The 23,171-nt window shown below is 41.8% G+C and overlaps 1 protein-coding gene across 5 annotated transcripts in view; it reads right to left on the reverse strand.

Annotated features, from left to right (window-relative positions):
• Window positions 1-23,171, reverse strand: part of PAX3 (paired box 3) — a 79,827-nt gene that overhangs the window by 12,073 nt on the left and 44,583 nt on the right. For 2 of the 5 annotated variants that reach the window (XM_055817273.1, XM_055817269.1), the window contains exons 5-8: window positions 22,329-22,337; window positions 13,630-13,829; window positions 2,279-2,444; window positions 936-1,150 (exon numbers count right to left, since the gene is read on the reverse strand). In XM_055817273.1, coding sequence (XP_055673248.1) covers window positions 936-1,150; window positions 2,279-2,444; window positions 13,630-13,829; window positions 22,329-22,337 — 590 coding nt within the window. Of the gene's footprint in view, window positions 1-935; window positions 1,151-2,278; window positions 2,445-13,629; window positions 13,836-22,328; window positions 22,338-23,171 lie in introns of all 5 variants that reach the window. The other 3 variants (XM_055817270.1, XM_055817271.1, XM_055817272.1) reach the window with 2 other exon arrangements.

Raw genomic sequence — 23,171 nt, forward strand, 5'->3', positions numbered from 1 at the left:
GCAGTGGTGATAGTCAGTGATTAGTGTGTAATTGAGTATAATTGTCTTTTCACTTTTCATTTGTGTCATTCCGAGCTTCTCTCTGTTTTTCTAACCTCGAAGAGGAAAAAAGGGTAGAAAGCAGATAAAGCTGTTAAAACTCTCACTTCAGCCCTGAAGAGATTCCTGATTGTAATTATAGATTGCATCCTCTTTGTGACTTGTCAGAATTTAGTGGACATCTCTTTCCAAGCACCTGGGCAAAGATCTCACTAATAAACTAAACTCCCATCTATTCAAGCTTCAACTAATAACGTTAGCTTCAGACAGATGCCACATGTAGGAAAATTTAACCAACCTTTTGACACTCAATTATCAAGGCAATTTATTAACATGATTTCCTAAAAAGGCTCATGCAAATTAGAAAAACAATTATGGTATTCATGCATTTATAGATTGCCAAAGAGCAGTAATACTCCTAATTTCTGTATTTATAACTTGATTATAGCTCATCTCAATGTACACTGCTCAGCCCTTGGAACTCTCCTCGTACAACTTGCCTGTAATTTTCCTGGACCATTCAGTAAAACTTTGGTGAGGTTATCTTAAAGAGATATTTTATTCACAGAAAAACTATACAATCTACTTTCTGTACCTAGCCATGGATATTCAGGAGAATAGCAGTACATTACAAATGCTTGACAACTGAATGTAAACATGAAGCCTACATGATTACATTATAAATCACTTGAAATTAAATATAAGCTATGACTCTTGATTCAGCCAGTAGGAGGAAAAAATAAAAAAAGAAGGAAACCAGCAAACTGAAATCATGTGGCTTGTATAAAGAATACATTATGGTTTAAATTTGGCAATTCATTATACTGTGGCCTGAGGGAATAGACTCTTTGGTTCTGGTATACAGCAAATCCTCTGTCTGAAAACACAGGACTGACCTGAGGTGAAAGGCCATTGCCAATGGCAGGGTTCATGGGATTTGAGGGCCCGGATGGAGGCACAAAGCTGTCTGTATAGCTGGAAAATCCATGCCTGGTGCTGGGTAGGCAATAGGCAGAGCTGCTCTCTGGATTCGAAGGGAGGCTGCTTTGGTGTACAGTGCTTGGAGGGAGAGGCTGAGGTCTATGGACGGTACTGCTTGGATCAGACACGGCTAGAAGCAAAAGAAACATGTTATGTTTTCCTCCATTTTTTTCTTGCATAACAACTTCATTATGTGAAATTCAACTTGACAGGATTGCATCAGGGCCTGCATCAAAGTACTAGTTAAGCAGAAGGGTAAATCTTTAATGTCATTAAACATTTACCTGGCCAGTAAGACTACACAAAAATTCTTAAACAGACTGTAAAAATCATAACAGAAACATGCAGTTTTCAGACAATCCTTAGTGGGCACATGTTGTTCAGAACTGATACATCAATTTATATGTGTGTGTATATATAATAAAAAATAAAGGAAAAGCTTTATTTGCTTAGCAGACTGGCAACAGGCTTTCCCCTTCTCATCACAGCACAGAAATTCTGCCCTGGTTTGTAGTGAACCTACCAATGGATGATAGAAGCCCTGGGCTTTGAAAAATTCCCTTAATTAGAACATCCACCAACAGTTAGGATTCATCTCAAGGAGGTAGAAAGAAGAGTACAGTAACTTATTTTATAAAAATGTCACCTGTAAGGTTTTTCTTTAACAATAAATTCTAGTATAGCCTAGATTTGAGGCTCTGTTCCCTCCCTACACTCCCAATCCATCAAAGTTCACAGAATTTCTGATAACATTAAGACAAATTGTTACGATACTGAGACTTGCTACTATCTGATGTGGAACAAGACAGTCCGAATAGCTAGATTTTCCACCATCAGATTATTCAGAGTACTTACAGAAGTTTCCAGTGCACCATCATTGAAAGCAACAAAGACGACAGAACGCAACTGCTGCCTCCCTCCCCGCCAGCCAAGCACTCTCAGCAAAGGGGGCCAATGCAACAGAAGGGTAGGGAAGCATGTACGTTGCTTTACGAATACTGCACCTCTGCCGTGCAGGACGCTATTATTTCCCTAGCTAGCAGCTTTCACCCGTAACCAGCGCTTCCTTGCAGCAAAACAAACTCAAATTCTTACATGTTTAAAATAAGCAGGCTTGCAAGGTCCTCGCTGACTCAGACCCTAAATTAGCCAACACCCCTTTTTCTACATTAGAAAAGAAAATATTTCTGCAATGGATCAGCACAGGAAACCCCTCCCAATAACACTATTTTAACCAAGTACCTGTTGGCTACTGTACCTTGCGGTATGGAGGTGGGCTGGTAGGAGGGCTCAGAGAGCTGGTACGTTGGCAAAGTTGGCATGGCACTGGGTGGAAATCCTCCCGGGATCAGATGGTTGAAAGCCATCAGTTGATTCGCTCCTGCCTGTTTCCTCCATCTAGCACGACGGTTACTAAACCAGACCTACAAATGTTTTAATTAAGGACATTTGATTTTTGTACATTTAATATGGGTGCATCAGAAATAACAGCATTTCTTTTCAAATGCATTTGGTGTCTGAGACAAGAGATACAGAAGATGCGCACTGGGCTCAGAGCTGCCAGCAAGAAAGGTGCCTTTGGCACACACTTCCACAGTTCAACGGACAAGACATAGGAATCCTGAACCCCAGTTTCCTCTCAAATACAGCTTCTCCTGAGAAACAAGCTGAATAACACTTTCAAGCTTTAGTGCTTTTAATAGCTATTAATCACTACCCTTATGGTGCCAGATTTAATGAGAAAGGGAAAACAGCTCTCCATTTCGTCTAAGTGTGAGCCAAAACTATTTCGTCTGGATTGTATTGTCTTTATATTTAATTTGCTGACAAAGTTAGCAGCACCACTTAATGCACTGTTGGAAGGTGCTTGTACTTACATATTGGGATACTATATTGCCCTAATGATCAACAGAGCTTTAAGCTTTTGATTTGAAAAACACAAGCCCCATGTACAAAACACAAATCCCTCGCAGCAAGTTTTCATGTATTCACATATGTACAAAACATCTCTTAATAAACTTGACATTAACAGTAGATCAGTATTTCAGTACTAGATTAGCATTTCAGAACCACTTTGAAATCTGTTCCCAGGACAGAGTACCAAACAGATGGGGTTTGAATTAGTGGGACATTTTAGCTATAGATCTGCTGTCTTTCACATGATTCTAACTTCATGTTTTAAGTTTTCCAAGTCTTGCATGGCTCTTATTGCCTTCATGAAAGGAAAAGACAAGACTTCACAAATGCAGACATAGTAAGAGTTGCAAAACACAGGTTAATATTGATATTACAGTGATTCCACATGCCACAAATCGGAAGGGCAACCAGCCACAGCAGGGATGCTTGGACCAGCGTGCACATGCACTGCCCTGCTGCAGATTTAGAGCAACTTCTAGATTACAGCACTTGGGTCCATGAGGTAGACGACCACAGAAAAGAAAAGTTGTTTTGCAATAAGGGAGGGTACATATTTGTAAACAAGCAGGCAGTTACTCCTAATTGTACACCCCGAAGCAGCTGCAATGACCAACCATGGATACTATCAATTATATAAAACATTAACTGAGCTTTAGCATCTTACAAAGTACATCTGCATAGCCTGTAAGGCAGTCTGGCCTGAAGGCCACTGAGGCACCTCGGCTGATGAGCCACACGTAGATGCATTTGTAAAAGTAAGTTGGGTCTCCGATCTGTCACCTTTCTTGCAAGCAGCCCACACTGGCTCATGAATCAGCCATTACAGACTGGATTTCTAGGTGTAATATCATTTACAAACTGTGAGTGGTCCTTACATAATACTCTAACAACATTTTGGACTATGCTGTGGGCTTGTCCTCTGCTCACTCTTTCAGAGTAGGAGTGGTGGGACTCACTGGGCCATCTGGTTTCTGATGCGTGCCATCTGTCACCATGTAGTTTGATCTGGCTTCATCCCCTTTTCAGAATGAGAGGCTCATTTCACACAGCTGCCTCCTTTGCTGCCTCCTCTGTTGGGCACACCTACTCCCTCAATTACACACTCCCACTCCGGTTTAAGATTTAGGACAGAAGGATAGATGGAGTCTCTGTTCTACCTCAGGAATCCCTCTCAGGTTTTTCACTGTACATACTAACCCTCCCGCTGCCTCCATGTGAACCATTTCTGAAAGCAGCTGGCAGGGACAAGACACTGGGGTGGAGAAGCAAGACCCACAATGAGCAATAGTTGAGGATGGATCTAGATTCAGCAATACTTTTTTACTTGCTCATCCTATAGACATCTATATCCTTTTTTATGTCTCTGCTTACCCTTTGCTTCCCTCACTGACATTTAAGTATAAATTTCTTATTTACCCTTCACAGATTCTTTCTACCTGCTTGTGTCTCTCAAAGCCTACCATTCTTAAACTCCTGTGGCAGTATCTTTTGAACATGACCAAAGAGAAGAAAAAAGGGGCAAGACATGTTGAAGAGGGATGAAAAGGCTTTGCTAAAGAGCCAAAGAGCACTTAGGAAGGATAATGGAGGTCAGAGGGAGCAGGGAACAGCAAATGCATGCTGTAATTAGCGTACCCAGGTCATTAACTATGGTTTTCTCCATGACACTCTCACTTCTTCAGGTCAAGAGGGTTAACTGATGATCTTCCAGTGTTTTGGGAACACTAACTGAACTACATAAGTGGACTTCACTGAGGAAAATGAGGTAACAAGATTTTGTTTTCTCTACAGATTAGCATTTGCCTTCAAGCCCTAGTTCCTTATTAAAGTGAGTCAGAACCCAAACCTGAATTCAGTAGCAAGTGATTTGCAGCAAGTGATTTGCATTAATGCCAAGTTTTATGCTTTTCTTTACAGATAGATTCTGGCTACTTTTATAGATTTGCATTTTTCTAGAACTGCAGATACATCTTAACCCTGAAAGAAACACACTCAATGGTATCAAAGTCTAAAGCACCCCCACAATGAACATGCTTGCGCAGAGCTCTGTTGTTACCTGGAGCCCCATTAAATTAAGTGGGACCCTGCAGGGGTACAGGAGCCTGCCTGGACTGTGCAGAAACAAGGCTGTGTATTACGACCTCAGTGCCACATGACTGGGACATACTAAATGGATGCTACTTGACTGGCACCCATGTCACATGCTGCTGGCACAGCCTTGGCTCCAGGCTCATCGGCTCCAGCCGCTGCCACTGCACTGCCTTGCTGCCCCCGTCAGCTGCAGCACACACCTGCTGCTGCCTGCCCTGGCTTCTTACCTTCCCCAGGCAGCAGGAAGGCAGATGGCACCTGAGTAGCACCACAGTCAGTCCAAAATTAACTCACCAAAACACCTTGAACCAATCCAAAACCACAAAGCAAGTCTTATTACCACTTATACCACACACATCACAGAACAGTAGGGGCACATTAAAACAAAAATAAACAAACAAAAACCCCAAAGAAACCAAACAAACAAACAAACAAAAAAAAAAACAACACAAAAGCAAAAAAACCCAACCCAACCACACACCTTTACATGAAGCACCAGAGGTCCGATCCACACATGTACTCATTTCCCTTTGATTTTAATGGGCTTTGGATGAGCCTTGGTAAAAATACTAAAAATATTTTATCTTCAAAATGACCATAAGTATGGCCCCAACTCCTTCCATCACACATTTTTACAAGTGAACACACTGAATCTCTGAATCTGTAATTCCAGATGTTTTAACACAACAGTTTTTATTATTGTTACTATTTACTGTCATGGCCTCACCCTTTCCATATGGCTCAAGATTTAGTTTGCAAGTGTGTTTAACTCCCATTTTATACCAGATAACTTGCAGGTTTCAGATGTTGTGTGTGACAGAAAACAAAGAAGAAATGATGTAACAGTGAGACAGCAGGGAAAAAAAAAACAACCCACAAACAAAATTAAATGCAAGAGTTAAAAAGTTGAAAATTGATTTTGGAAAGTCAAGAAAAAATTACTCAAAACTAAATAACTCAAATATTTTATATACATTTTATGTAATGTTTATTAAAAGTAGTTTATTGAAATTAGATCCCAAACTTTATTCAGTAGCAGTTATATGCTTTCTATGTTAACTGAAACAATTTATTATTACTTTTTAACCATAGTATTCCACTTAGATAATCTTCGGCTGCCTTGACTTATTCTCAAGAATTCAGGAATTATTATTTTTTTTTAAATCAACACATATCATGAAGAAACCATGTGCACTACTACCACTACTTAATCTTGACAAATGTTGCCAATATCAAGCCAAGATCTTAAAATATAAATCTAGTCACCACAAGCCAAGTGTCTGCTTAGAAACACATTGTAAAGACCTGGGGAAATACTTCCATCTGTTTATACACTTCCAATATGATTTAAACACAATGTCCCCTTATGTTCAGCAAATCTCAACTTCCACCAGTACGACAAAGTCCTCATCTTATGAACAGCCTTTTCAAATCTAGCAGGTCCCCACAGGATGCTTCTCTTCTCCCATACCCTCCCTTCTGATAGGGAAGCGATCATCACCTGGATGCAGAGGTGCTCACAGCATAACGCAGCCCCTGGTGAAGATCACAACCATCATCCTGTGAGAAAATGCCACCCAGCAGTGGTGGTAACAGAGACCCAACTCTAAACGATCTACGTCTTTTTAATCTGACAGACTAATCTTGTGTGTTGCCTTCACCAGCAATAACATGGATCCCGGTGGAAGGCAGGCCATTCCTAGACTACTTCAAACCACCACTACCACACTGAATTCCCCCATGGAAGCAAAAGCAGTGGATAAGCAAGCTACTGCATTCTGGAGACTCAAAATATTATGTTCTTACACAAACAGTACTGTGTCCAGAGGAATATGATCTGCTTGTTTTGGTGTAACATGCAGGAGCTCTGAATTAGATCAGCATTGCGCTTGGTGCTGTGCAAATGCAGACACGGACAGAGGAAACGTGGCTTGTCCAAGGGACCTCAGCATCCCAAAGAGATGTCTGCATCAGAAGCCAAGACACATTCATTTTAGTGAGGCTCTGGCTTGCCAGTTTCTATGTCACTTTCAAAGATGGAATGCAAATGGCCCAGATGATTAGGAAACCCAGTTGAACCCCAGTGTCTGAACAAAATTTACATCTCAACAACAGAACTGAAGAGGATTAAATTTACAGCAAAAGGAAAAGAAAAACAGTCCTTTAAGGAAAGTAATTATTGGAAGCTCTAGTTTTTCAAGCATCTGGAACTGGACTGACCAAAAAAGAATTAACTCCACAACAGAATGTAAAAAAAGCATTTTGCACTGATGTAAAAGGGAGGAGGTGAACTAACAGGTTTCTCTCATCTGTGTTTTCTAATATTTAGATCTTGCCTTTTATTATCATTTTTCCTTTAAGTAGTTTGCAAGTGATCATGCCAACATCTTATTTTGTTGATCGCAACAGGATATTCTTTAAAAGATGTATTTATTCACTTGGGAACACACTAGTGTAATTAGCTTTGACATTTCTACAGTCTGATCGTAAACAGAGAGTGCTCTATGTGCTTTTAAGGCAAAAAGATCTCTGATCCAACAGGGCAAAACATTAGAGATGTGAATTTTGCACAAAACCCATGGATATTTTGTTAAACACAGTCCTGACCATTGGAAGCATGAGTGCCAAAAACACACAAAGTCGAAAGACTGATGTATTGTTAACGGCACTTCTAAATTTAGACAGAGGAAGTTTTTTGGGTTTTTTTCCCCCTTTTGCCTTGTATTTTTCATGGCAACCGCTTCCCCCACCTCACCTGTTCCCCACCTCTCCCTTCCCCCAGCATTCACATGTTCAAAATAAAGCCTGACCATCCTGCAAGCAGGAGTCCACAGTGGTTATGCCATCAGGGAATGAATTTGGGGTGTGCCAGAAGCAGTGGGGCTGCCTTGCAAAGAGGGGAGGCTGAAGAAGGAAACTGCTAATGAAGCTGGGCTGCACCAGCCGGGACAGAGCTGACTCCATTACCTTTGCAAAACACGGCAGCCTGACTTCTAAAAACACCCATGGTGTCTGCTCCTGCAGTCTACTGATGCTGGACCTGCATTTACTTCAGCAGCCATTGAAGCTGTGCAGGCACTTCACCCTCTCGCCAGGCCAGCAGCTGACACCAGCCCTTGTGCCCACCTGACCTGACTGGAAGTTCAGTCAAAGAACACAAGACAGCAGGGGGAAAAAAGGAAACAATAGGTTATTCTTCCCTTTCCTGTTTTTTGCAGTAGGGTGACTTTCCATCCTGGCTCACCACAGTATCAGATGAGCTCCAGGGATCACACTGCTAGGGACCAGCCACAGGAAGAAGAAAGAGTAGGAGCAGAATTGCTTTTTAGCAATAACTAGTTGGTAAATCAGCTTCACTGTGACATCTGCACACCCCCAGTCTCACAGGAATAAGGCCTACTGCGTATGCAGAGGCACACCACTGGTAGGGCTGTTCCCTCACAGTGTCCCACAGCAGTGCTGCTAGCCTACTGAGAATGACCTGCTGTGACCACCAGCAGGAACGCCGCGGGGGGCTGCAGGTTCTCCACCTGGGGTCTGCCAAGAGCTGCTCTGTATGGTGAGGAGAAGTCATGCTGGTTGGGATACAAAGAGTTATCAATGTGATGGAAATCAGAGTTCCTTTAAAACAAACAGGAAAAAAGAAACATCCAACACTCCCCCCCTGAAAAAAAAAAAAAAAAAAAACCAAAAACAAAAAAACACAAAACCCAAAAATCCCTACATGACAAAATAAAAAAAGATGACAAGACAGAAACCCACTAGGCTGTGCCAAAGGGAATAAGGACTTCCAACAACCTCCCAGGGCGATCCAACATACTCAACTCTCATAGTTTTCTTTGAAAAGACTGATGCAGTCCTAGACAAATACCTCCAAAATACTGCAGCTAATTTACCCGTAATAATTTCTCCTTTACCCCAGGGGAAAAAAAAATATCTGCACTTACAGTGTTATCTACTACAAGAATGCACATAGTATTTTCTTTCTTTATCCTATATACGGTGCAAAAACAGCAGCCTAAGAAAAGGCACTAGAAATTCTCCATAAACCACACTGGGAATAACTGTAAAGATCTGCTGAAAGGTTTTAAATGTCTTTGAATCTGTCCTGCGTTCCTTTACCCCATCTCCCCATAGGACTATGCAGTTCAGCACACGGGCTCAAACCATTCCAGAGAAGCTGAGGGAAAATTAAGACTCTTTTTGGCACAGGTCCTCCCTCTCCCATGATTTCCCCGTGAATGCTTTTCACTATTTGCTACTCAGAAAAGACTATGAAAGCTGAAAGATTGAACTTTGGAGCTTTCAGCTTTACTGCTAGCTTAGGAGTCATAATTTCTTCTCTCACCTTTCCAAGCACTATCTTCTCCAAACTATCTCTTCCCCTTCCCAGTGAAAAAAAAAAATAAAACCAAACCAACAACACAAAAAAACAATACGCTAGCACAGCACTTAAAATATTTTTATCATTTTTCTTCCAGCTACTCTAGACATCTGAGCTCTTGGGACTTCTTTTATTTGCTGAGGCTGTAATAAGCTTTTTACAAAAGCTTACAAGCTGATTACATGTTTGACATGGGAACATTCAACCCCATCCTAGTAGCCTGGAGAGATCTGCCTGAATTTTCAGACATGCTCTTCTGTTAAACAATATTTTTTTCTCTTTAGAAGTTTTCAAGCAAACCAATTTAAACCTGGGAATTGGCCAAGAAGAACCTTTTCAGTACAGGACAAACTCATGTTTCAGAATTCTTCCTGACTTCCCCTGCTTTTTCACCATTATTCATGGACTAAAAGAGTCCAAACACATTTCTCCCATTGCCTTTCAGGGTTGAACAGGAAGGCCGCATGCCAGCTGCTTCTCACAGCAGGACCTCCTGCCCCACACGATCCCAGAGAGCTTGGGGGCACATCTTCAATATAGTCCAACATGCAAGTCCCACGCATCACATTTCTGATAATTTGGGAAGCCTCCCTTCAGCACACAGTCCAAGAAGGTTTGTCTGACTGGCCAGCCCCCATGGGGCAAGGCAGACTCCTGGCCTTCCACCTGCCAGGGGACAAACCTGAACCTTGTTTAAAAATCCTTCCCCAAAAGATTGAAGTAAACACCTCCCACCTTGTTTAAAAATCCTTCCCCAAAAGATTGAAGTAAACACCTCCCACTGTCAATCAGGCTCCAAGCTGCTGCCAAAGTTCACACAGTTCATCCAGGTCTAAAAATAAGCCTGATGTGGGAATCAAAATATGCCAGAAAAGATGCTACCCAATTCATCCCTTATGATCTATTTGTTACAGAAACCATAACCACACTGCTGTGAAGCTCAGAAAGAGCCTTTGATCTTTATCTACACTGGGGAAAATTTCACTTTTAGAATTCGCCTTTAGATTGAATCAGTAAAAATAGGCCATAGACCTTTAGGGCCTGCTCTGCAACTTAATGATGGTTTTAATGAGGTTTTAAACTGGACAGGTAAAGCACTGCATGGTTGTGATTTTTACTTACAATATGTGAATCTTTAACCTCAGATACAACAAAGTATTTTATTTTATTTTATTTTTAATAAAGGGTCATGCTTTGGGACTCAATGTTTCTGAATTGTATCTGATGGATGCACAAGACCCAAGAACTTTCCCCTTTCCTACTGTATCTAATGTGCAGAGAAGAGCTGGTTGCCTTTGGAAGAAGCAGCAGAAGAGGTTGTCCTGGCTCCACACCACATCTGGGCTCTAACACAGGGGAGAAAGGTTCAAAAGTCCATGAGTGGAAAGATGCTGCAAGAGGAATCACAGGGAGCATTTTAAATCCTTATTACACCCAGTGCTGAAGTATTTGCGATGATTATTGTTATGCATCTTGTGACTCTTGCAATGTGGAGTTTGTTGCAACACTTCTTTCCCCAAAAGCCTTTCCCTGTCCCCATGATTAAGTACACAAGTAACATTCACATGGTAAGTCTGTTTTCAGTTGCTTGTAGCTTTCAAAAATTTCCCATTAGGGGCTAAGTTTGATCTCAGCCCAGAGGCTACTTTTTCCCCACCTCCAACCAACCAGCTTAGAAACATGCATTTGGTTACCCTTCAACAGTGGGAAAGGGAGAAAATAGATGGTTTAGTGGTTTAAGACTCTTCCTTTCACGGGTGTTCAGAGAGTGCCTCAGGGAATAGAACGAAAGAGGAAGCACGAGGGCAGCAGGGTAGAAGAAACAAAACATGAGATGTGAGTGCAACATGGAGGGACTGAGTGAGGGAATAGCAAGGCTGGTCCAGTTGTAATCAATTAAATAACTTCCTAGATAATGTAAAACTCTATGAAATTGGACATTGCAGCCTGAGTCTGGCTGAGCCCAGAAAATTCTTTTTTTTCTCTGGCATTGCAAAGAGCCAGCTCTTTTAGATGATGCTTGATTGGGAAGCAGTCAAAGAGATCTTTGTGTATATAGCCATATAAAACTTGGTATCTCTGATCTCTGTCATACTGTTACCAAAAAAGAAGTGTGACTAAGACAGCTTGAATGCTACATCAGTATGGCTATCCGGCTCTCCCAGCCTCAAGTCTCTTAGGGTTCTTTTCTTTTCACAGGTCGTCTTTTATTTCATGCCCATCATAGGTGGCTATTTTAAGGGGCTATAGAGAGGTGCTGAATGCTGATAAGGCAAATCCTGTATCCCTTAATCCACTGCTAAATCACTCTGCCAGCCTTCAAGGGTACCAGACAGATGGAGTGCACTAGGAAACTGCCCACAGGCTGGTTACTTCAACCCCAGCTCATCTTTAATCCAGAAAGGTTTTGTTCTGGTATTCTAATCATTGATTGACTGGGAACTTTCTTCCATGCTGGGTTAGGTAAAATATCCATGTCAGAGGTACTGGGGAATTCGTGAGGCTGTAGATCATAGGAGTGGCGTGAGACAGGATGTGTCTCAAGGGAACCAAGGAAGCCATAAGGAATGTAAAAAGTCACAGGGTTAAAGCCACATTAAGACAGCTGTTATGTTAATGAGAGTTCTGCTTTTCTTCTAGCTGTGGGTCATTGATTTAGAAAAACATGAACAAGGTCTTTTTCATTTTATCGTATTTTTCCACTGAAGCTAACATAGCCCAAAACATCATACCCTAGATCCCATTTGTCTTGCAAACAGAACTTGTGTAGAAAGTTATCTTTATAATGTTTGTGCGTGGATGATTCCCAAGGCTTGATTTAGTCTTACCTGGCCCAAGTCTATATACAAAGCTTTTGCAAGAATTTCACTTAGTAAACATGTTAAGAAAAAGAGAGTCATGCATCACTGAGCTTGTCTTCCAGACAAATTCATTCATACATCTGATTTTCTCTCACAGTCATAACAAACACTTAAAAGAAATGTGAAGTCTTCTGCAAAAAAAAAAAAAAATAGCAAGAAAAACTGAAAAAGTCTGGACCTTGTAAGATAGATACTCAGTAATACATCTATGCTGCAATATGCATGCTTGTCTTACAAAGGCAGAGGGATATTTATATTGCTTATTTCAGTTTGCAGAGTCTGAATGCTTCAGGCTGAGCTTCAAAGGTCAAATTATTAGAACAGAGTTTCACGAAAGCAACCCAATTCACCTGTATCCTTGGTTAGATCACAAGTTACCACTCATTTCTCTTTCCTGGTTACATCAAAGGCTGCAACATTTTGCTTGTCACCCAACCACACATTTCCTTATGAACACTTACAACTCAGACTGATCCAAACAGGGCAGGCTTTTCCGAATGACTCTTAGATGTCAAGTAGTGAAAGAGCATCAGAGGATTCTGCCTGTGGTATTAAGCATTTCACAGGATGTGCTTCTTTGCCGTGAAACAAAGCCCTGCTCTGAACCTGAACTCTGAGGTGCAGTCTGTTCCAGAATTATATGGCTGCTATTTGCGCAGTTTGGGACATCTGAAAATCCAGGTTCATGCTTTTACTAAATTTAAAGCAACTCCACAGTTTACTCCTCCAGCATGTTAGCTTGTTTTAGACAATCCAGATCTACATGAAGTTGTGAAGACCTAACAGTTATTTGAAGGTTTATTTTCTTTTGAATTAAACCAACAATGGGGATAAGCGATATTAAAAGGTGTAAATCAATTCAACTTCAAAAGCTAACCTAAAAGTAAACTGTAGATACTGCACCAGTAACCTTGCTCCCTTGCATGGCTCTATAGACACATCGTCCTTTTAAAAATGTTTTTGCTTCCTCTGTTAATGCCTGAAAGACCCAAACAACAACAGATGAAATCAGTTAAGTAACTATAAACTGGCACAACAGCTGACCTGATTACATGCAGAGTGCTGTCAAATGCATAAAACAAACTGGGATAATAGCCCTTCTTCTCCAAAGGCTCAGTATTATATTCATGGTAGGTATGGAACAATTCCTGGGAAAACACATTTTTTTTCAAAGTAGTTGTCTTGAACAGTTGGAAAATCAATGTCCACATACAGATGCAAAAACACCTAAGGTTGTAAACAATATAGCTTCACATTTTCCTTCTACCCCAGAGTAGGATCACATAAGAATATAGAAGGACTGACGTGCTAACAGAAAAGGCAATTCCCTGTGTTAGGCAGCTTTTAAATACATACCTGGACACGAGCCTCTGTGAGTTTGGCTCTTTGTGCAAGTTCTTCCCTAGTATAAATATCAGGGTAGTGTGTCCTCTCAAAAGCTCTTTCCAGCTCTTCCAGTTGTTCTGCCGTGAAGGTTGTCCTACTGCGACGCTGCTTTCTTTTTAAAGGTAAATCTGGTTCAGAATCAATGTCAGAGCCTTCGTCAGACTGGGGTGCTGATGCTCAAAAAAAAGAAAAAAGAAAAAAGAAAAGACAGGTAAAAATTAGCTTTCCTTGAGCGCAAAAAAAGCAAAACATCGGATCAATCAATGATCTCTTATATGGAAAAGCTCCTTTTTTTTTCCCCATGACTCAGAATTGAGTTAGCAAACTTCAAAAAAGCAAAATAGTGAGAAACAAATCAGACTTAAATGTTACATTGTGCAAACGTGCTCAAACCAAACAAAGATTTTCAAAAGTTCAACTGAGTTTAGCACCTTTTTCTGGCCCAAGAATATTTAAGAACCTCCAGAACTTTTTGAGTAAATTAATTATTCAATTCCTTTAACTCCTCCAGCAGTTTGCAAGTCTTTTAAACACTTAGAGCAGTCCCGCTTAGTTGCAAGCGATCAGACAAGCAATACGCCCTTGTTTCTTCTGTTGAACAGCCAACAGACACAATTATTTGTCACACCAGTGTGCATCTTGTAACTTAAACATTCCAACTCTATAGACACATGCCCATGAGACCTTCCCTAGAAATCCATCACTAAAACCTTATTGCTGAAATGGTTATGGAAGAAATTACGAAGGTATGGGGAGCACTAGTGAAGAAATTACTTCTCATACACAATCAAATATTTGGTTCATGTCATGTATTATTTGTCCTATGCTCTGAACAGTATTATATACATTTGTGTTAGTATGTCTCAGCACATTTAAACATTCCTGCCTATGTGCAACTTACTTGCCCGTCTTATGACCACCTAACGTAACCTTAGGACAAGCCAGACAAGTGTTAATATCAAAAAAAAAAAAAAAGAGAGACGAGATGCACATTGCACAGAGAAGTCCTGTAAGAATAGCTCAGAGCAATAGTTTGACTTGACTCTTCCAGTTGGTAAAGCAAAGAGATTCCAGCATAGATCATGACCAGAGCTGAAATACATGGACTGCATGCTTCCTTTGCCTGGGGTTTCATCATAATTCCTCCTAACCTTGGGAGGTCTTCCAGCACAGAGCATAGCTACACACAGATGTGCTGATGCTCAGCCTCCAGGCAACAGTCCAGGACGTGACTGCAAAACAGCCAGGCTGTGTTGGACTAAAGGCCCCTCACGCCACACCCCAAGTTGGCACTTAAAGAAAGCTGGCAAGAAACAGACCACGTACAGCATGTCCCTGTCCCAGGAAGGGGCTACCAACTCTTGCAATCTACAGTTTGACAAGAAATCAGGATGAAAACTCTTTCTGGGTTACATGGGCAGGAGTGTGAGATGACACACACACAGACCCAGCCAGCTCTTGGCATCATCATTGTTTGTTTCCCCTGTGCTCCCTGGCAATCATGTGAGGTCCAGCTACAGCCCTGCCATGGCTGAACCCATAGCTTTAGTTGTGAAGCAGCAAAGCCTCTTCCAGTACCTGCCCAATTGCCTTTCTCCAACAAACAGTAACGAACCAAAAGAATAGACTTCCAAAGCCACTCTTCACTTGCATCAGCTGCTGTCCCAGGCGACAAGCATTCCTTCTTGCCTGAGTCTTCAAGGGAAACCACCTAAAGAGGGCAGACACTCCCCAGTGAACTGAAACTGCTTGTATTTCAACTGAGCAAGCATTACTTCTACTATTTTAATAATGCCAAATAAATTATTGATATAGGCATTGATTTAAAATAATCTTCTTAACATGATTTATTTGGAGGTAACTGAGAACATAAAGCCAAAAAGAAATCAGCTGTTCAAGCTCCAGCTAAAACCCCCCACCATGTTTATTTCTAGCTATCTTAAATTTCCAATTTCACTCAAGCTGTTTGAACTAATAAATATACCTAATCTGTTTACTCAGGCTTACAGCATGAGAAAGACAAAGTGCTGTTTCAGACAATTCAGCCAAAGAGTTTATGAATTTCTGCATACCGAAAAAGAACAATTACTGCTAGACCAGAGGCTTTTAAGTGAAAGCTATCTTCATTGTCCAGACACCATCAATATCTTGGACTCAACATAGACAGGACATCAGGAGAAACTCCCACAGAGCTCAGCATTAATGCACTGTCAAAGCATCCAACCCCCAGAGTCTCTTATTTGCATGGAAGTTTTGCCCCAAATAAGATTGGATTAAGCTGTTCGGGTTCTTGAGAATATTGTCCTGAAGAACAAAGGGGAATCAGCACAAACATCCTATCCCAAATAGTTCATGTTCATTCCTTATTGAACAGGCAATCTAGGGTATCCCAAAGCGAACATAACACATCATCTGAATTAGTGACGAATCACAAATCTTCTCACTTGTCACTTCTCAGTGACACCTGCCTTCCTCAGCAACTGCCAAATTACAACTCCGTAGGATGGCTTCATGCTGCTATTCAAGAATAAGAAGAAACACAGGATATTTAAAATATAGTTTTCCTACGTTAGCCTTAGATACAAATCACCCACCTTAAGCAGAACAGCTATTGCTGACAAGCTAGGTGAGTGGAGGAGAGCACACCAGCCTTGTTAACAGGGTCATATTGGCCAGCACTGCATTCTGACCATACCTGATGTCGTAAGATCTGAAACAGAGCTCAGGAAGGTCCCTTCTGGAGAAAACTTCTCAGACAAAAGTTGCTCATGATTGTGTACAATGAGGGGGTTTTATAAAAAAAAAAAAAAATCAAATCCCCAGATCTCAGGAACTCTTTCAGTACTCTCAGGCTCTACATGTTTGAAGTTCCACATATACAACTACATATATGCCTATAAAAAGCCAGCTAAAACTGTGTAATTTAAAGTGGATATTTATCACTAAATTTCTGAAGCTAATTCTCTCACCAATAACGATTTTTCTTAAAATGTTTTATAAAAACATAGCAAAGTATTGTGGTGTTTCCCTGCACCTTGCATTCATGCAGCTATGACAATCAGAACTGAAAAATGAAATTAAGTCAGTGTTTATTTTAGCTTCACATTTCATTAAGCAGTATATGAAAGGCGCAAAGCTAAACCAGTCAGAAAAAAACTGGAGTATCTAAGATCCCAGGACAATATAACTAGTTAAATGCAAACATTTAGAGAGAAAGTAATAACTTTAAAGTAGGGAGAAAAGGTATATCAAATGAAATGGCTTTCACATCTATCTGATTTCATTGGTGTTACCCTTCTCCAGGCCTGGCTGCTACATGCTGCTTTACTGAAAACATTGAGTTCCTTTGTCTTGTCTGATCTGTGATATTAAAATCAGACAAATGTCATCTCAAGTAATAACTATATGTCTGTACTACAAACCACACTATTTCTATTTCTTACAAGGTCTTCTTAAATATTATTAGTTTCAAGGAAGTTCAATAGTAAAAAATAACAAAAAAATACTATTATTGGTCTTTTATATAGATGGCAGAGTATTGGCTAAGCATATAAATTGGACACATCTCTGCTTTTTTTTTTAACAAAAAAAAAAAAAAACCCAAACCAATGTTCATTTTATATACACTCAACAGCCATCGCATATTGCCCTTTTGCTAAGCAGTATCTCACTAACAGATTCACTGACTTCCATGACATAAAAAGATACTGTTCAGCACAGGTACAGGTGGTCAGATTTTAGCTGGATTGTTTCCATCTCACCTCTACAGACACACAACATGTATCTCTAACCTTTACAGTTGTCCTGATGATCTTAGTACTGCAGCCCCTTGAGCTATAAATATGAGAAAGGAGGAGACCCAGCAGTGCCCGAGGAGATCCCCAGCCAGACCAGACCTTCGGCATCACCGGTACCCCCTTCCTGCACAGCTCATAAAATGGGTGAGGCAGCCAAAAGCACTACCAGTAGCTGAGCCATGAAGTTTAATTAAAGAAGGAATTAGAGAATTAAAGAGCAATTATTTGTCCCTTAACCCCTCGTGACCTGTCTGGTGGCCTGAGGAGTGGCTGCATGCTGGTTATCACCACGGCAGGCAGAACGCCTCTGCCCGGCGGCGCGGGCGCTCGGTCACCTGGGGCTCGGCAGCGAGCCCCTTCCCCAGCGCCGTAAATGGGCACATCGGGGCAAAAAGCAAATGACAAAATAACGCACCAGAGGTCATTCTGTGGGCTGTTCTTCCTCTCAGCAAGATGTTTCATTTGAATAATTAAATAACAAAAACATGACAACCATTTAAAACCCATACATTAGGGCTGTGGGGCGGCACACCTGACAAATGGGGCAGAGAGGTTATCTTTCCTCAGCCTGAGAAGGCACAGCTTCTCCAGCAAGCCTTCAAACACTGTGAAAATTTTAAAATAAAATATTACACAGCCTGTTTCTCCAAGCATAACAGCCCGAGGTCTGCCCTAGATGAATTTGGTCTAGCCAAAAGTCTCGCTAAAAATAAGACACCCCCCCCCAAAAAAACCCCAACATATCAGAGGCCAGGGAGGACTCTGGTGGCGGTTTATTCACCAGCTGCTCTCTCATGTCTTCACGTATGCCAGGCTAAACTGCCGGGCTCTCCCCTCGTGCCACATCCCCAGGCCACGAGGCTGCGGCACCCCCAGCTGAGGGGGACACGCACCCCCCGGCTGCCTCACGCGCCCCAGGGGGACGCGAGTGACCTCCCTCGTGTTTACTCGGGTGCAGGCGAGAAGTGCGGCAGGGCCGCCACCCCCACACAAACCCCCAGTAAATGACAAATGACACTTTCTCTTTGTGATCTTTGGGATTTTTGTTGACTTATTTGGAGGCTTTTGTTGGGTCCTAAGAAATGGCCTGTGGCTGAGGCCTATTCGGCCGATTTCCACGCTCCATCTGTGGTATCCATCAGCAGGGCCTTTGCCCGCATTCAGGGCTCTGACACCTGCCTGGCAGGATGCGGGAGGCACAAAGGAGGCTGCGGCGGACGCGAGGGGGGCGGTGGGCCGGGGGGGCCGGGGAGGGCAGCCGGGGTGAAGGGGATGCACAGCAGGGGTTAATCCAAGCTACCCCCTCCCCAGCCCTCAGCACCTGGAGGCTGTCCCTCCCAGACCGCCTCTCCCTGCCCGAGGTAAGGGGGCTCGGGGATGTGGGCCCTCGGAGGCACCCCAGGCGCTCACTAAATAAACCTCCGGCCGGCGTGCGGCAGGGCTGGGGCAGCAGTAGGTGGCCAGCAGCACATTCCTCCCTGCCTCCCTGTTTGTGTTGGGGTAGGCTTTCAGCAGCTGGCGTTTTAACAGTTGATGGACTAGAAACGCGTCAGGCATCCTTTCTTTCCCCAAAATAAAGTCCACGGGAAAATAAAGCAGCATCTTTATTTCCTAACATCCTCCCATCTCCTCCCGTTCAGCGGCAGGCTCATATTTGCATGCAAAATATAATGAAGACTCTGGAGGCAACCGACTACCGCCCTCCCAGTGCACTGGCCCTTCATTTTGCTGGATTTGCCTGGGGAAACATGACGCCAGGCTCCCCTTCTCCTCCTCCCGAAACCTCACTGTCACAGCGAGGAGCCATTAAAAAGAAAATACACCCTGCCAGGTCTGCGCTAATCAAAACAGGACAAATACACTCTGACACTCAACAACTCCCCGAGTGCCCACAACCCTGGGTGGAGACTACAGATTAGTTATGAATATGGCAGGCAGCGGGGGACGAGCTCAGGGGGTCTGGAGTCACCTCTCAGCCACCTGTGAGCAGTTTCAGACGCCGCAACTGAATGCTACGTTTATCCAAGATCAAGCATGCTCTGAAGATTAGTATAGCATCCCTAAATTTCATGTCGCAGTGCTCCCACCAGAGCACTTTTGACAAGTTTACCAGGACTCAGAGGTGCAATTTTATCCAATTCCCTATTTACTGCCTGTGCTTCACCATCAAAAGGGCAAAGAGGACAGAGGGGAGATTTGGGCACCGCAAGTTTCACCTGTTATGTCACAGCCCAAAATTTGCTAACAGTTGGACTCTTCCTCTTTGAGAGGCAAAGGAAAAGCAAATTTCAAGAAGCAAGAAACCACAAAAGATTTCTCAGTGGGCTTAAGTTAAAACATGCTAATGTTGCTACATGCTCCTATTTCCCTCATAAAAGTGAAAATTCAGAATCAGCAAATACAGAAGAAATTCTTAGTCTTGCTAGAATTGTATCTAGTACAATGTGAAATACTCACAAGTAGTAAAATTGCTTTTAACCCTTTCTACCAGCATTTTGACTACGATATATCAAAAAAACCCAAGAAATGGAACCAGAAAGCAAGCCTCTGTTCCAGACATGAATATTGCTCATCTAACAAGGATTAAGTCACACTTCAATTACTCCTTTGAAAACCACTGCTATTTGCAAAGGGCATACTTACAAAAACATCTTAAATGGCTTTTTTTTTTTAATCCCAGCTCTACAGGCACTTTACAAAAGTCTGAAGTGAGAGAATGAGAGAAATGGGGAGAAAATATGTTGCTGTTTAAGTAAACTGATTAATAAAAGTAATTAATCGGTTACTGGAATTGGAAAAGAGCAACCCCGTCTCCTGTGAGATCTCAGCTGGAAAGTCAACTCAGAAAGGAAAAAACCACCACCACAGTGATAAAAGTGAAATTCTTGAGAGAAGTGGATGGCATTTTTATTTTGTTTGGGCTGATTCACATAGAGAAATGTGCTTTGTACAGCAAAGTGTAAAGGAAAACAGTAGCTGCAGTAAAAGGAAATGGCCAACAGTGACTTTTATTTACAATTACCAAGAGACAGGCTATTATTGACCATATGTGCCACAATCGCCCTCCTTATCACGGGTAGGCCATCATGTCCATTGGGAGCTGTTAATGAACTGGGTAATTGAGCTGCTGACATGTGTTACCAAAACAAAACAATAGGAAGAAGAGACAAATGAACATTTTATTTGCCAATCAGAGTAGGTTCCGCTTTTCAGAGAACTGTGCCTAAGTAAGTGGCTGAATACATAAAACAGTGCATTGAAGGCAAGCAGATGCATGCACAATAATGGTTAACTGACAGCCTATGGCCCATCTGTGCTTAACATTTTGTTAAAGAAATTACTTGACTTGCTAAAAAGACAAATCATACAGCTGCCCCAAGTGCTGCATTATAAGAGATAAATCATTAGCTAAACTGTTTCATGCTTAAAATGACAATGCATATTAACAGTTATGCAGGGACATTTTGTCAGCACAGCTTGATGCAGTTATAACTTACAAAAAATGTGACAGCTCATAGCTATTCAACAATTTCAACTTAGAAGAGAATGACAACACTGTGAAAACAATTTAACTGCACAAACAATAGATGATTCACAGGCTCTTCTTTTTAAAAATATATTTAATTTTTTTTTTGAATGATGAAATAATATGGAAAGGGGGAAAAAAATGGCCAGTGTCTAACTGTTCTGCACCATTAATCTGCTAGCATGTACTTCATTCAAAACCACAGAGCATCAAAAAGGAACACATTCCATTTAAAATATCAAAGACTGCATCACCAGCACTAAGAATAAATGGCTAATTCTCAACTGTGCATGAAAGGATAAAGAATTTCTAGAGTGAAAGGAAGGGAAGAGGAAACTGCAAATACAACTACAAAAATCTCTTCTTATTCCCCCACCTCCTCTTCCAAAAAGAGAGATTTGTTTTGTTAACATTAGTAACATTACTTAACAGCTTTGCATGTGGGCCTGATCCCGCTCCCAAGTTTCACTGCTGCAAATTTGCACTGGGAAATATTATCATTACTATTATTTTACATTGAAAACTGAGTATAAAGGAACTGCAGTTAGGACTCTGATCCTATTGTACACATAGCACACACATGGGTGTATATAGCCCAGGAAAGCTGCCCAAGGGAGGGCAGAAACACAGACCCGTCTCCTCCCGGCTTAGTCACAAAGACCAGGGCAAGCCAGACCCTCAGCCAGATGTACCTGAACAGCTGCACTACTTGGAGGAGGGGAAGAACAACAACAAAAAAACCCACCAAAAACAATCCACAAAACACACACACACAAAAACCAAAGCAAAACAACAAAAACCAAACCAAAAACAAAGCCCCAGAAATAATGCAATTTGGCAAAGCTTGTGTAGCCTGTGGGAGCTTTCCCTGTGGTTTCAGAGGCTGGTGCCCACATAAGGGGTTAGCTCAGGTTTAATGACTAAATAAAAGTTAAGTTGCTACAGTTTTCCCCACAAAGACAAGACCGCCTTGCCGACTTCGTACAGCTGCTATTCACTAGCCTCACAGGACTACTCTGCTGTTTCCACCAGTATAAGAGCAAAGCTGCAGCCAGGCAAGTTTTGGCCCTTGCTCAATCTCTCCCATCATTCTGAGCAGATCCAGGGAAGGAGTTCAGCGAGAGAGCGCTGGCTCTGTGATAACCCCAGGCATGAGAAAGTGCGCCAGCACTAACCCGTCCAAGCACACTGTCACTGGACTCTGAGTCACCCCACACGTCTCTCTGAATGCAGCCTATTGACTCAGAGCGGGGGGCTTTTGGAAAAGCATGAAGAGGAGTCACAAGCATATCCCGTCGATTTTCACTGGGAACTCACGAGTACCCACATCTGGGGGCTTTGCCCACAGATGGGGGCTTTTCCAACCCTTCCCACAGGGAGCATCCGTGGTAATGCTGTCCGCACAAGTACTGTATTTAACCATCACAGCATCTTGTCTTACAAAAAACACTAGGACGTTTCAAGGGAAAACTTCCAGAGGGCTCAAAAAAAAAAAAAAAGAGAGAGAGAAAGAAAGAGAACTTTGCCTCCTAAATTTAGAAAAAGGTGAAGAAAACTAAATAAATCCAAACGAGGTTTGCTCTCAACAACTTTTGGGAAGCTGATGTTTTAGGATATATTTTAATGTAAAAGACAGGAAGACTTAAGAGGAAAGTAAAAATCTCTTGCGCAAATCCCAGAACGTACTAAGAAAGTACTGGCAACACGTCTTCAAGTCAGTATCAGCTGATGGAAGAGGCAATTGGTAACCGATTAAGACTGAAAACATGGAGTATCCTGGGAGATGGAATTTGTCAGCTGAGAAATTAAATAAAGCAAACGAAGGATTCTCTGGATAAATAATGAGACTGTATTAGTGAGTTAAAGCACTGCAAATAATTGAGCTGTCAGCAATCTCTCACTGTGTAGGCAGTGTGGATTCTTCAGAAAAAAAAAATTATATTTGGCCCAATCCTTTGCAACAACAGCATGCAAACAAAACCCCTAATATTACACAAGCTGATCAAACTTATTGGGCACAACAATATGGAAAAAACTTAGAAGCATTTTTCAAAAACATCTCTGCATTGCTTCACTGGGTTTTGACCTATTTGTAGCATTGCTAAAACATTTTTGAAGAAAAAAACAAACTGTACAGATGCTTAAGGTAAAAAAAAATTGAGCATGTTTTAATACATTTTCTCTCTCAA

This window comes from Falco peregrinus, chromosome 12 (genome assembly GCF_023634155.1).
Source record: "Falco peregrinus isolate bFalPer1 chromosome 12, bFalPer1.pri, whole genome shotgun sequence".
In the NCBI taxonomy this organism is placed as follows: domain Eukaryota; kingdom Metazoa; phylum Chordata; class Aves; order Falconiformes; family Falconidae; genus Falco; species Falco peregrinus.